The sequence below is a fragment of the Nicotiana attenuata genome, unplaced genomic scaffold (genome assembly GCF_001879085.1).
Source record: "Nicotiana attenuata strain UT unplaced genomic scaffold, NIATTr2, whole genome shotgun sequence".
Taxonomy (NCBI): domain Eukaryota; kingdom Viridiplantae; phylum Streptophyta; class Magnoliopsida; order Solanales; family Solanaceae; genus Nicotiana; species Nicotiana attenuata.
In genome coordinates this window covers 1,197,889-1,212,462 of record NW_017670270.1, presented here as the reverse complement: position 1 = coordinate 1,212,462, position 14,574 = coordinate 1,197,889, and the positions used below count along the sequence as shown (strand labels likewise).

Here is a 14,574-nt window from a genome sequence, read left to right as displayed (position 1 = left end):
TTACAAATATTGAAACTGTATATGCGGCAAACATATTTTTCTCATACTAACAATTATATGATGCACTTTTAAAAGGAACATCAATATTCACAAAAATGTTCTGGTCATGACGAAGCACCATAGCATATGAAGGGAATATATATAAAGAACCTGCAAAAATGATCAATTTTTGCAGGTTCAAATGACAATATTCGATAATTTTGAATTCACGTCTTATGCTAATGTAATGATCTTTTTGGCATTTAAATTATTGTTGTATTGTATATTCTTCTCTCATTACTTAAATTTTGTGTTCTTTCATAAAAATAATTTCCTAAACCATTATGTGCAACTTTTAACGTGCAACGCATGTTCATATAGACTAGTATATATATATATATGTATATATGTATGTATGTTCAGATCACTTATGAACTATCGACTAACAATACAATTAGACTTCATCTCTTTTATTTGAAACCTTTATGGTATTGTCTTAATATTTAAGCTTTCTAAAATTAGTTTGGGATTAAGCTATTCGAAGGAAGCATTGGACGACCGTGAATGAAATTATATGTTCTTTCTGTTGGGATCGAAAGTAACAAAGCGTCATGCGGAAGCTAACAAAGTAAACAGTGGATACGATAAATCATATAACAAAGAAAAATAAACTAAAAGAAGCATAATATTTTAATATAGTTTAGTCAAATGATACATATGTAAAACTAATATAAAAGAAAATATAAAAACGATTGAGAGAATAATCTCCCCTTAAACAAGACTATTATGATGGCTACATTGTGGATGTTATTTTGTTATTGTGTGAAGGAGGAATGCTCAATTTATAGAAGGACAAAACTTCTCTTCCAAGAAAAGTATTAGTCAAATACGGTAGAGATCTACATTTTTCTTTTAGGAAAAGTAAAATCAATTATGGTAAACTATTTTTCGTTTCTTCAATAAAAGGTAAAATTCAAATATGAAAAAGAAACAGGAAAAAATCCTAACAATTCTCCCATTTTGAGCAGAATTTTCTTGATAATCTTGATCCACATTCTTCACATAATCTTCACCACTAGTGCTTACCATGATTAAAAGTGGGTATTGGTTGAAAAATAAAGCCACGTGCATAAAGAGTGAGCAACGGTTAAAAATATTGAAGCCCTATATTAAAAGTGACTATGCCAAAAGTGAGAGTTTGTGTGTCAAAAGTAAGCATGAGTTAAAATTGGAGTTCATGCGTTAAAAGTAAGCAGGTGTTGAAAGTAGAACCAATACATTAAAAGTAAGCATGAGTTGAAAATTGGACCCATAAGCATGGGTTAAGAATACTTTTTATCTTTTATATGTAGCAGCATGATTTTTGAAAATATTGTTGAAAACTTATCTCCACATGTAGTATTTCAGGCTAATTTTTTTTTGGTGAAGAAATCTTTATTATTGTAAAATTGATTGCAACTTAACCTGACCCGCCTTGAACTTGTCTTCAACCTCGTTGAACCATTAGCTCTGATACCACTTGTTGGGATCGAAATTAACAAGGCGTCATACGGAAGCTAACAAAGTAAACCTTGACGACAATAAATCGGATAACAAAGAAAAATAAACTAAAAGAAGCATAATACTTTGATATAGTTTAGTCAATTGACCTATATATGATAAAACTAATATAAAAATTATTGAGAGAATTATCTCCCCCTAAACAAGACTATTGTGGATAATATTGTGTTGTTGTGTGAATGGATGAGTCACAATTTATAAAAGTGTAAAATTTCTCCTTCAAGAAAAATATTAGTCAAATATGGTAGAGATCTATATTTTTCTTTTAGGAAAAGTAAAATCAATTATAGTAAACTATTTTCCTTTATTCAAGAAAAGGTAAAATTCAAATTAAAAAAATCAAGATAAAATCCTAATATTTTCTTTTTCAATATATTTTCTTGTCTTTAGTGTTTATCTATATTGTTTGCCATTTTAATTTCAACTGTTGTTGCCCAAATAATCATAGAGAATTTTCTCTCAACAGTTACACACTTATTAAAAATAGTCCACAATAAATATACTTTACTTTATAGTCATGATTAATTAACATTTAATTTACTCGAAACACGAAATAAAGTATAGGAATAGAAAATTTAATGCATTTTCAAATTTAGATTAAAGCACTTTAAATTTCATATTAAGGATTCAAATCAATTTCATAAAAAACGTGATAACTTATTAGTTTTTCTCTAAATTTCAATCATTTAATAAAAATAAGATCTTGACATTAGATTGTGTCTAATGTTCTTTTTGTATTTATATTTGCTAAACTGATAAATGCATGGGTGCAAATTTATTTTTCATTATGTGAACAACCGGTAATGTTAACATATATGACGCAGGATGTGAAACTAGTGCAATATGCTTAAAATTTTGAATTATTTGTGATTAGTGACTTTCTGCTTCACCAACTAACCAATTATTTTTTACTTTATGATCTGGCTTCACCAACTAACCAATTACTTTTTACTCTCTGATATTGCTTCACTAACTAATTAGTAATTTTTGACTCTTTAATCTGGCTTCAATCACCTTTATTTTTCCTTTAATTAGACACAAGGGCACAATGAAAATCTCTAGACGTAATGTATATACGTGATTACACAATCGTGATATTGTTTTCATACACTACATATATATAGTTACATGCTCCTAAAATTAGTACACTAGTATAATTTTTTTCCTCAAATTGCTCTAATTCCTTTTATAGGACTACTAACATTCTTAATCAACTTTATGAAAATAATATTGCGTGAGATTAACACGTAATTTGCACGTGATGATAAATAAAGTATACAAAAATGAAAAAGCTAATGCATTCAAATTTATACTTAAATACTTTAAATCATACTATAATAAGTATTTAAATTAATAAAAATAATATTTATCTGCCAATATTTTCTAGACTCAATTTATTTAATACATATAAAATCCTCATATTAGATTGTGCTTAATATTCCTTCTATAGTTAAATTTACTAAACTGATAAATGTGGTATGCGTAGATATTGTTTTCCTGATATTATCTTCAAGCGCAATACATACTACAGTTACACATAACACAAAAGTGAATCTAGTGTAATATATGTATAGATTTAAAATATTTATAAGTTTGACTTTCTGATCTGGTTGCACCAACTAATTCGTTATTCTTGACTCTCTTATCTGGCGCTGGCCACTTTCAATTTTGTTCTTTAATTAGATATAGAGTAAAATGAGAATCACTAGACGCACTATGTTTACGTGGTTACACGCTCGTAATATTTTCTCCATACACTATAAGTATATAGTTACATGCTCCAAAAATTAGTGTTCAAAAGTATAGTTCTTTTTTCCTCAAATTACTATAGTCACTTTTATATTGGATTAATAAAAATCTCAAACAATCTTTCTCGAAAATAATTTCAAATTTGAACACGTTTCATATTATTTAATCCCAGAAAAAAATAATTAATTAATCTACTGCTAATAGTACGGAGTAATTTGTGTATTTTTGTAATAAAAAAAAAAATAGTACGTACGTACAACAAAAACGTATATATAGTAAAGGCGGAAAGAGCTTTATCAACGCGCCCTGGTCTAACAATGGAAGACGACTTTTTTTCCTTTGCGAGGAAATTGCTTTGTAAATTTCTTGGTTTTATCGATATGTATAAAACTTTCAACAATTATCTGCAACTCAATACAATAATCTTCCTCAAATGACAATTGTTAATAGGATTCTACAGAATATATTACTTACTTAAAGTTAAAGTGCATTTGCTATTGTTCACACTTCAACTACTTACTTCTCACCATTATATTAATATAAATACCCCCATTTCTCAACACAATAATCATCCTTTTTGTATGATGTTCTTGATTCTCTCTTGTTTCTTGATTCTTTTTGTGTGAGTTTGAATTGGCAATTTTATAGTTGAATTTTTGTTGATAATTTGTTGTCTGTACTTTTATCTGATCAAAACCCTTGAATTTCTGGGGTTTTGGGTTTGATTGAACTTTTGGGTTTTGGGATTTTTGATTTTCTGTGTTGGTTTGTGATGGAGGCATTGGGTGGGAATCAAAGAAATGGGGGAGAGGGTATGAATTTGAGTGATGGGGTTGGGATGGAGCCATTGAGTGGGAATCAAAGAAATGGGGAGGGCTTGAATTTGAGTGATGGGATTGGGATGAAGAGGGTTAGTGGTGGTGTGGAAGGGAGCCCAGTGGTTAAAAAAGTTAGGCGTGTTGAAGAAGTTGATGAAATTTTTGGTTCTCTCAAAGACATTGATGAGAATTTTACTTTAGAGCCTCTAGAGGGTAAAACTGAAAGCGCGGTTTGCGGGAAATTTGATGGAAGTATTGGGCATATAGGTAAGAATGGGGCAGTGGATGCTGGAGAATTCACTGTTGGGTGCCAAGAAAGTGGACTTTTCGGTTTAGTTGAAGAGTCTCACAATGGTATTCAAGTGTTAAATGGGAACCTAGGGAATGGTATCGGGGGAAATGAATTGGGATTTGATCTTAATATTCCAGTTTGGGAAGCGGGTGATGGGAGTACTTTAGTTGGTCTGCAGGAGTATACTCAGAGCACTGTTGAATTAAATGAGATCAGGTCTGATGACAGTGATCATGCAGAGGAAAGAGTTAATAAGGGAAGAGACAAGGGAAATGCGAAGCAAATTGAGGAAATAACGCCTAATGATGCTGCTGGAAATTTCAAAATTGAGTTTGGAGTGATGGACAAGGACCAGGATATTGGTGGAAGTAGTTCATTGGGTGGTGAGAGGAGATACACCAGAGAAGAAAAGGGAAAGGCTAAGGCTGAAAAGCCTTGGTTGTCACTTGCAACCTCGCCAATGGAGTTGGACTTGCAACACAGGAAGCTGGAGGAGGAGCAGGCTGCTCCAGCAGTGCTACAGTTAGGATCCGTCCAGCCTAGACAAAATGTTGACGTGTTACCTCTTGAAAATTTTGACATTAGAAGAAGGTTTATGGCTGAACGTGCAGAAAGAGATGCAATTGCATTAAGGAAAAAGGCTCATCGCTTTGCACGCTATGATGCTCCGCGTGAAGGGTCTTCTAGTCAGGAAAAGAAATTACCAACTTTGGGAACTGTTAAAGATCTGGGAAACACCCCCAATCCCTTTTCTACTGCACTGAAGAATATTACGGGGCGTATACCTCGACGAAAGGATGAGAAATTGGTTAGATGGGAAGCATCTCGACACCCTGAGAATAAAAGTTTTCCTCGTGTGATTCCTTCACTGATAGATCTTTCCTTGAAAGCCCTTGCAGAAAATTCTGAAGCAATAGTTTCGCTCAAAGGTGTCCCTGATATCTTGAGACGAAGATTGACTGAATTGCTCTGCCATTCCAGGAAAATGAATTCTCATATGTTGGACCTTCTTGTTGAAGGATCACCAACGCAAATTTGTATAAAGGACTCTTCGTGGTTAACAGAAGAGGATTTTTGCAAATCATTTGGAGACTTTGATAGAAGAAACTTGATGGTAATCTATACTTGTTCATTTTAAGTATTAGTTTATTTGTTCTCTGTCAATATGGCATATGTTATTCTCTGAAATATTTCTGCCAAATTATGATTAGGGTACTAGAAGGTAGAGTTAGAGTGTGATTTGTAGTATTATACAGTTGGATAATTGGAGTAATCCTATTGTTACATGCATTTACAACCTTTGTGAGGCTTCTTATAGCCACCAATAAGGCTAGGACAAAACTAAAGCAGCAGTCAAGGATGCAAGGATATTTAGCAACACATTCATTCTTTCTACTACCTGAATGGCATAAGTTTCCAACCACAGGGGACAAGAAACAGTAGATAATTCGTAGTGTTAAGAGTTGCTTTTCAGTTGATATACAAACTTTTCTTCCACTATTAGACGCAGAGGTCGGTATAGGTCTAACAGAGCATGCAAGTAGAACAACAAAATAGTGCCATCTGATGATAAATATCTGCCGAGCTCTTGCTTTGCTTTTTATTGTGTTTTCGGGTTGGTATGTACTTTTGTTTTTAATGTTTCCTACGCTTGTAAATCTAAAAAAATTTATAATTTTATAGATTCACAAAAATTCTTCTATTTGAATTGAGAGGGTTGGCTGACAATTCATCATGGGTGTATGAACTCATTTAGAGGAGGAGGCATTTGGTGTCATTTGCATGATTAATAGCTGCTGAGCTTTTACTTCTGCTTTAAACTGAGTTCCCTAGTTGGTATATACTTTTGTTTTAGATGGTATGTACGCCTGTTTTCTGAATACTTTGTTATTGTATGAATTTGTAAAAATCCTTCTGTTTGTGCTGACGTGTAGGGATGGCAGAGGGAAGAGGGCTTCAGATCTTTAGCAAACGTGTTTACAATAGGCTATTTTTGTCTTATCTGTATAGGGTGCCCCGTTTGGTGCATATGTAATAATACCTTTGTTCATTGGGTAGTCCTGCATGTTTTCCTCATCCTCTTCTTTAGCAACTGTATTGAGGTCCAGAGGGGCTGGCCCTAGTCCTTTATGCTTGATTAATAATTGAAGCAACACTTTTGTGCCTTCCTCCTGTGAGTGTTAAAGAGTTGACACGGCTACTGCCTCAGTCAAGTTTTATACTATCTTCTCCCAGTAATGCCGAGTTCTTATTGCAACATGGAGGGCTGCAGTAAATTTCAATGTAGAAGTTAGCTTAGTTGGTGAAGTGGTTAGTTGAACCTTTATGAAGAATCTTTTCCGGTGGAGTGTGGACACTAAAAGAGTTGGCCGAGCAGTTTTTCCATATAATGACCTTGTTAAGCTCCATTATTTTTTCTTTTTGAGGTAAAGAGAGATAGTACATTATTTCTCATTATTCTTAAAAGGAGATAAATCGAGAAAAGCATGTGTGATGTAGCTCACTGTAACCCAAAAGCAATGATGTATATATATCAACACATGTAGCCCAGGATTTAGGCTTTTTTTTCTCTGCTGATATATATATGATTTTGGTAGAAGTTTACTTTTCAAGTTGACATCCTCATGCTTACTGAAATTTTTTGAAGTGTGAACTCGTGCATTTCCAAGTGAGCCTTTATTTTCACTTATGTTGTTTTATCAGTCTGCATATTTTTTTTTTCTACTTTCTTCTTTCTACCTAGTCTCTGGGAGATGATATTATATACAAAATTGTTGCTTTTATTGTCGTTACTACTACTGCTATTACTAACTTTGATGATTCTGGAAGCTGATATAATTTATACCTATATGGCGTGGAAGCAGGTGCTTCAACTAGATCTATGTGGACAACCTACACTTGATCTTGTGTTGGGTAAAACCATAGCTCCGGCTTCGAATAGCTTGCCTAATTTAGCCATCTTGTCGCTGAGGGGTGCCTGTCGGATGTCTGATAAAGCGATGGAAATACTTGTCACATCAGCACCTTCTCTACAATCCATTGATTTGGGTCAGTGCTCCCTTTTGACCCACACTAGTATTGATATTGCAGCCAACTCGTTGGGATCAATGCTCAAGGAGCTCTATATAGATGTCTGTGAGAGCATAGATGCGATGCTTATATTACGTGCACTGGAGAAGTTGGAGCACTTGGAAGTGTTGTCAGTAGCTGGAAATCATAGCGTATGTGATCAGTTTGTAAGTGAGTTACTTACACCACATGCTCAAAATTTCAAAGAGCTTGATTTTGCTGACTGCCAGTAAGTACATATTACTTCCACATCTTGTTTACAATGGCACAGTTGGTTAATATTTAAATGGTTAAAGGCTCATAGCATTTATATTTTAATTTAGTCTTTTGACCTCATTTATTCTGGATGCAGGAATCTGACAGATCAATCTCTGAAGTTCATTGGAGATACATGTGCTAATTTGCATTCATTAAACATTTCAAACTTGAAGAAATTGACAGATGTGGGACTACAATTTCTTGCAAATGGTTGTCGATCAATTCGAAGACTCAAACTTTGCCGTAATAGTTTCAGGTTTGGTCCTGATATCCAGTTTGCTTCTTGAAATTTCAATTATGCTGCTATATTTGATGAAATAGTGATGGCTCCTTCACTAAGCTTTTGTCAGCGAGCATTTTACTAAGTCACCACAAATCAAGTTCTCTCTGTCCCCACACTCCTAAAAGGAATAAAAATAAAAATGAGTAGCAACTTTTAGATGTTACTTCTATATCAGATAAGCTTAGAACAAAACAAGAAATAGTATTTTGGTATTGTGGCCATCAATTTACTTCTTTAATACATATTTGTGGATCATGTTGTTTTTTCTTTCTTTTTTCGATATCAGAAGCATCTTTAAAAGCTCTTCAGAGAAATTGGAATTTACCTTTAAGGAAGGAAACCAAGAAGAAATCAGTGTCCTGAAATTTACCATACTTTGACTTGCTGCAGTCATGTGTTGTGTGGGACATATGTAGATTGTCCTGCAGACAAGTAGTCGACATGATATATTGAACATGTCTACCCAGCGGCGTTTGACTTGCATCATGATTGTCAGAAACCTCTTAAGCCTTTAAAGTAGTGAAGCTCAGATAGAGAGCTGACCGCTGAGAAGGAAGAGATTGGTTTCAGCACAGAGGTAGTGCTATCTTGGGGGGTCTTTTACACATGCTCCTTCGGACATCTGGAATCCATGCCAGTGTTACATTCTGTCATTGCTATTGAAATTAACCTAGTTAGTTCTTTGTTCGGACACTCCGTTGGGAAGTTGGGGTTGCTGTTAAGCAATTAAGGTTGAGCACAACTCATTATTATCCTATGTTTAGCTTTGATGAATTCCTTTTGGACTTTCTTGTGATCAATGTAATGGTGAAAAGTGAGAGACACTTAGCTTTTTCCAGTGGCCAAGAGAATGATTGTATGAGAGAGGTCCAAGTGAAAGGTCCCTGGACTTAGTTATTAAGTTGACCATATTATGCGTCCATATTAATTACCACTTAATAGATAAGTGTAAAGGGCTTACTTCAAGCGGCAAAAGTTGAGTGATTGTAAGTGGAGAAGGGTAGATGGGCGGCCCATTATCTGCGAGTTTTAGGGGCTGCGGTTGGTCCTAAAGATTTGCCCCAGGCAGATTCCTCAGTCATCAATATAAGGTTTATCTGTTCCCATTTTGTATTCTATATGCCACTTTGTGGTTTATTTGCTCCCCCTTTTGCAGTAACATCAACTATGAGTGAACTAGTAATTCACTCCGTTATCATGGTTATACCCGGTGAATTGACTCCATGACACATGACTGTATATCTTAAAAAGTTAGTATTATGATGACTATTCTAAGTGATATATTGTGTCATCATGATACTGTTATATCTGATATTTGATCCAATGGATTACTTGAAGAGTTGCTGGCTATATTTTCTTGAAGTACCAGCAGAAACTGTACTGTTTGTTTCCGACATAGGAGAGCATTTAATGTAATTTTGGTGCATTGTGGCAGTTCTTGTAGTTGTACGGATGATCTAAATTCTGTTGGCAGCTTCATTTTGTGATTTTCTTTGTTATGCAAGTTTCAGTCTAATATACAATTTGCATGTTAGTGATGAAGGTATTGCTGCATTTCTGGAAGCTTCTGGAGCGTGTTTGGAAGATCTTTCGCTGAATAATTGCTCTAAGGTATACATAATCATGCGGGAGTATCTATTCTGCTCTCAAATACTATGTTGCTCGGGCTCTCTGAAAATGTGGCCGGATACGTGTCGGATCCTCCAAAAGTAGTGCATTTTTGAAGAATCCGACACGGGTGCGGCTATATTTTGGAGAGTCCGCGCAACATAGCTCAAATATGCGTATTAAGCGCAGTGTTATTCCTAGTTTCTTATCAGTTGTTGAGCTACGGAGTAGATTCTAGTAATTCCTGACTTTGTACCTAAAATTTAGCCATTGGCCTGAATTTAAGAGTCCGATGATAATCTCGCTCATAATTTGCTTTGTGTTGCAGTTGCCCTCTACTTTTAGTTATAACTTATAACTAGGATATGATCTGTAGCATATTTTTATTGAGGTTGTTAATAGGTCAAGCATTTTGCCCATCTGTGGTCTTCTCTTACAATATGGTTGTGTCAGGTTAGCCTGGACTCTTAATCAAATAATAAATGAATAGATGAATAAGATAATCATAGCATCATTATCTCTGTAGAGAGTTATAGATAGATAGATAGATAGAGAGAGAGAGAGAGAGAGAGCGCAGTTCCTTTTGGGGAATTGGTAAAAGAGCAGGAAAAGACATATTGATTGCCTTTTGCCCTAAAAAAATTGCTGGCTTCTTTTTGGTACTATTTGCTTTGTTAGTGACTGGTGGAGATCTTTGACAGGTTAGCACCAACACTGCATTCTCACTAGCCAAAATTTCAAGAAAGCTACTGCATTTGGACCTATCATGGTGTCGTAGAATAACTGACGAAGAGCTAGGACTGATTGTAGACAGCTGCTTGTCGCTCAAGCTGCTCAAACTCTTTGGCTGCACACAGGTATACATGTGCAACTCAATATTTGTGGTATTTTTAAGTGTTTAGCTATTTCATACACATTATCATTTTGTTGGCTCATATCCATGCAATATACACTACTGTACTGCTATAACAATATAACAAGAAATGGTTCAGGGATTCAATTGGCGGAACAACCTTCTCTGAGTTCACTAAATTGATTTGCTCTTTCTGCCTAGGTTTCTGTTCCAACTAGTTGATTCGTAAAATCTCAGTCTTTATGCGATTTTGTTAGGATTCCTTTGTAGAGTTTTAACTCCAGCTTATGCTGCATGAGATTAGGAGCCATGAGTAGCTAGATCTCAAAATAATTACACGGGTTCATATAATGCCTCATCTTTCCTTTCTACTTTTTTTTGACCTTATAAACTGTAACAGCGAACACTTGTAAATAATGTGGTTGACAAAGTGACACGGAGATACGGTTGATCCTTGTGTCATTATTACTCAAACAACTAGGCGCAGTATCAGTTTCATGTATCAGCTTCTCGCTCATTTATCATGGTCGCAATGGTTTCACTAGTATGATATTGGGATTTAGACTAATTTTAATAACATTGGGATTTTATCTAGTTCTTTGGAGTTGCTACCTTCATGATGTCTTTTTTTTTTTTGCCGCTTAAGTGCCAAATGTTTTTTGAGCTAATCTTTTTAGAGAGAAGTAGTTGGATATTCGGTGATCTAGACTTCCATGACCACAATCGTAATGTCTTAATCAACGTTTTTGTAGAAGCCAGTTAGCATCTTATCAATTTTGGCCAGTTGCCCCTTTTTGCAATCATGATACATCTGATATACCTTACACAAGTGAAAGGGATAAAGAACAGATTAAAAAAGAGGTGGTAGTTCTATGAACAAAACTTGTCATGCATTGTTTCTTACCTCATCCAGTTCTGTCTTGTGTGTTCTTCATTTTTATTGTCATCTCATCTTTTCTGATTTAATGTGATTATCATATTTGACTCTTTTTTCTGAAGTTTTGCTGAGTGTAAAACTGGAATGAGATATTAAGAATCAGAGTGTTCAGTACTTCGCAAAATTTTGCTTTTTCTTGCAGATAACAGATGTATTCATCAATGGCCACTCAAACACAGTAGTGCAGATCATTGGATTGAGTGTGAATCCGATATTAGATATGATTAGTAGGTTTGATGGCGTGGAAGTTCTGTTGAAGTATTCACCACTACTGACGTCTAGAGATTCCTCATTCACAGAATAGCACTCGTTGGAACAAAAAGAAATTGCCTTTTTTAATCTTTTTTTTGGAACAGCCTCTTCTTCCTTATTTTTGAGATAGATTTTACTTTACAGGTCATACATGATAGCTACAAATGTAAATTGTTGCCAAAATATGCTTTTATAGCAGCATCTCTCTTGTCCTCAACATTTTAGCTTCTTTCTGATCATAGAATACACCGAGTTGATTACTGTAACAACAATGTCCTTACTGCTAATTAATGGATGGTCGTTCTTTCTTGTCATCATTATCTACTTGGTGCTCACTTTTGAATGTATTATGTGCTTGAAAAACTATCAAATCAGGTTATGAAATCTTGAATTATCTAATGGATGTTGCAACCATCAAATTCAGGATTGCTTATCTCCTTGCAGTAAAGAACTGCAATGGTGAAATCAAGTCTTTGAGTTGGTATTCACTTCAATGTTCTAATGCTTGAATCCAAACTCTCTTTTCTTTTTCCTCCCTTTTCAAACCACACATGAACAACACTTGAACATAAGGATATAAGGTACATATCTTTAGACCCTCTGTTATTCATGCTACAGAGCTTTAAACTTCAAAACAAATGCAAGAACAAGCAGAAGAATGAGAATCCCAGTGGAAGAACCACCAACCCTATGAATCCAGTAAGGATCGAACCTGGTAAAGCTCCCGTCCAAGTAGCATGACATAGCAATGGCAATGATGAGAAACAACATTAGCAATGGCAAACAAGAAGAGATGCTAAGTGATTGCTCTTCAAGCTCTGGATCGACTACCTTTCTCCTGTCGACGTACAAAGGTGAGACTATGGCAACAAGTGTAAGACCTATGGCCAGAAGCCTGTGATCATACGAGGAGAACCGAGCCAATTGGTGAGAAATACTTATGCTCATGATAAGAGTGATCAAGAAAAGAAGTGGAAGATAAGGAAGGAAGTTGATGGTTTGTTCTTCAAGGTGGGGTTCAGTAGTGTTTTTTCTATTGTCAATGTATAGAGGAGAGAGAACAGCCAGAAGTCCAATGCCTATGGCCAAGAACCTCCTTTCAATTGTAGGAAATCTGCCTATCCTTCTTAAAGATTCCTGCTCCATTGAAAAATAGTTTTTCTAGAGTCACCAATGCTTCCTCAACCTAGACCTTTGAAATTAAATTGTCTTAATTTCAAGAATCTTCAAAGTCTCTTTACTTCCATTTGGTAAGAATCTTCTTTCTCTAGTGATCTAGCCATAGGATTGGGGGACTTTATAGATTTGAATTCGCACCCTTTATTATCTTTGCATTAAAAGTAACCCTTAAATATGTTAAGAAAAAACAGAATAGAGTAATCCCTGTGGGGGGAAAAAGAGAGGAAGAGTAACCCTTTAGCAGGGGTGGGCATCGGTCGGTTCGGTTCGGTTATGAATATTATTGGTTTTACCTATCGGTTATCGGTTTACAAATATCATAACCCGATAATCAAACCGATAAGATATTGGTTATCGGTTATCGGTCAATCGGTTATCGATCATTATCGATTCGGTTATCGGTTTACCCAATAAGATAAAACAACTAAAACAATTTCGCAATGTATAAAACAGTTTAGGTATAAAACTGTTTTGCTAAAACAATTTTATAAGATTTTAAGAACTGTTCTATGTTACCATTCTCAAAAAAAAGATCTTAAGAACTGTTTTGCTAAAACTCTTTTCAGAACTGTTCTATTTCACAAGAATTTAAATTTACTGCAACATCCAATAAAATAAACACTAAACAAAGTTTCTATCTTTCATTCTTCAACCCAAAAAATATAAACAAAAATCCTAATATCAGTCAGTGACGAAAAAACAGAATATCAGTCATATTTTCACTTCGACACTTTCTTCTTTGTTCAAACGACTAGCAGTAACTCTTTGTACATTGATACCTACTTTTTTACTCTAGTACAGAATTATGTACATAGATTAACAAGTTTATTAGTTATGAAATACAAATTTTATAACAACTGCACAAGATAACTTTGTAACAGCTCAACAATTAAAGCACACGAAAAATCTCACTTCAACTTTCAAACAAACTAAGAAAAATCCAGAGCCAGAATGCTTTCAAACAAACTAAGAAAAAGATGAAGATGAAGCAACTAAAAACTTACACGAAGAATCAAGATGAAGCTGAAGAATACGGCTGAGAAATGCGACTGAAGAGTGAAGAAGATGCGGCTGAAGAATCTGATGGATCTGAGAAATGAAGTGAAGATGCGACTGAAGAGTGAAAGAAAGAAGCTGAGAAATGCGACTGACGCCGGCCTGAGTCTTGACGGGCTAACTGGTGAGGGCGTGATGCAACTGACGCCGGCCTGCCTTGACGGGCTAACTGGTGAGGGCGTGATGCGACTGACGCCGGCCTGCCTTGACGGGCTGACCGGTGAGGGCGTGAGGCGGAGAAACTGAGAAAGAATAGGGAAATCAAAGAGTGAACTATGAAGTATGAAACCCTAGTATGTATATACTTAAGGGTAAACTAGTAATTAGTTAATCCTTATTGGGTTATTGGTTTTACCAATAACAGAATTGCCAAACCGAGCCCGAACCGATAACCCAATAAAAAAAAAAAATTTAACCCCTTACCGAACCGTTAACCCAATAACCCAATACCGATAATCCAATAAATAATTAACGGTTCGGATTATCGATTTTACCCGATATATGCCCACCCCTACCCTTTAGTGAGGATATTTCCAGAAAGTGAAAAAGTTCATATTCTTTTGGAAGATAAGGCTGCTCCTTTCGGTTTCTGTTGATCAATGTTGTGTGGTGTATGGATATGAACAAAGGCATTGGAAAGAGGAGGGTGGGGGGGTGGGGTGGGGGGGGGGGTGGGACGAA

At 35.3% G+C, this 14,574-nt stretch overlaps 2 protein-coding genes across 2 annotated transcripts; one reads left to right on the top strand and one right to left on the bottom strand.

The window, feature by feature from the left end:
* The first annotated feature begins 3,592 nt into the window (after positions 1 to 3,592).
* LOC109237046 lies at positions 3,593 to 11,972 on the top strand. Its single transcript, XM_019403290.1, has 6 exons — positions 3,593 to 5,512; positions 7,263 to 7,696; positions 7,820 to 7,981; positions 9,544 to 9,619; positions 10,318 to 10,473; positions 11,549 to 11,972. Exons 1-6 carry the CDS (start codon positions 4,061 to 4,063, stop codon positions 11,708 to 11,710), a joined length of 2,442 nt encoding a protein of 813 aa, XP_019258835.1. The 5' UTR covers positions 3,593 to 4,060; the 3' UTR covers positions 11,711 to 11,972.
* Positions 11,973 to 12,019: 47 nt separating this feature from the next.
* On the bottom strand, positions 12,020 to 13,063 carry LOC109237047. Its single transcript, XM_019403291.1, has one exon. The coding sequence runs from the start codon at positions 12,802 to 12,804 to the stop codon at positions 12,271 to 12,273; it is 534 nt and encodes a 177-aa protein (XP_019258836.1). The 5' UTR covers positions 12,805 to 13,063; the 3' UTR covers positions 12,020 to 12,270.
* Positions 13,064 to 14,574: the final 1,511 nt, after the last annotated feature.

Coding starts and splice junctions, on each gene's coding strand:
- LOC109237046 (XM_019403290.1), top strand. CDS start 4,061: ATGGAGGCATTGGGTGGGAATCAAAGAAATGGGGGAGAGGGTATGAAT. Junction 7,982..9,543: donor CTTTGCCGTAATAGTTTCAG/GTTTGGTCCTGA, acceptor TTTGCATGTTAG/TGATGAAGGTATTGCTGCAT. Junction 9,620..10,317: donor CGCTGAATAATTGCTCTAAG/GTATACATAATC, acceptor GATCTTTGACAG/GTTAGCACCAACACTGCATT.
- LOC109237047 (XM_019403291.1), bottom strand. CDS start 12,804: ATGGAGCAGGAATCTTTAAGAAGGATAGGCAGATTTCCTACAATTGAA.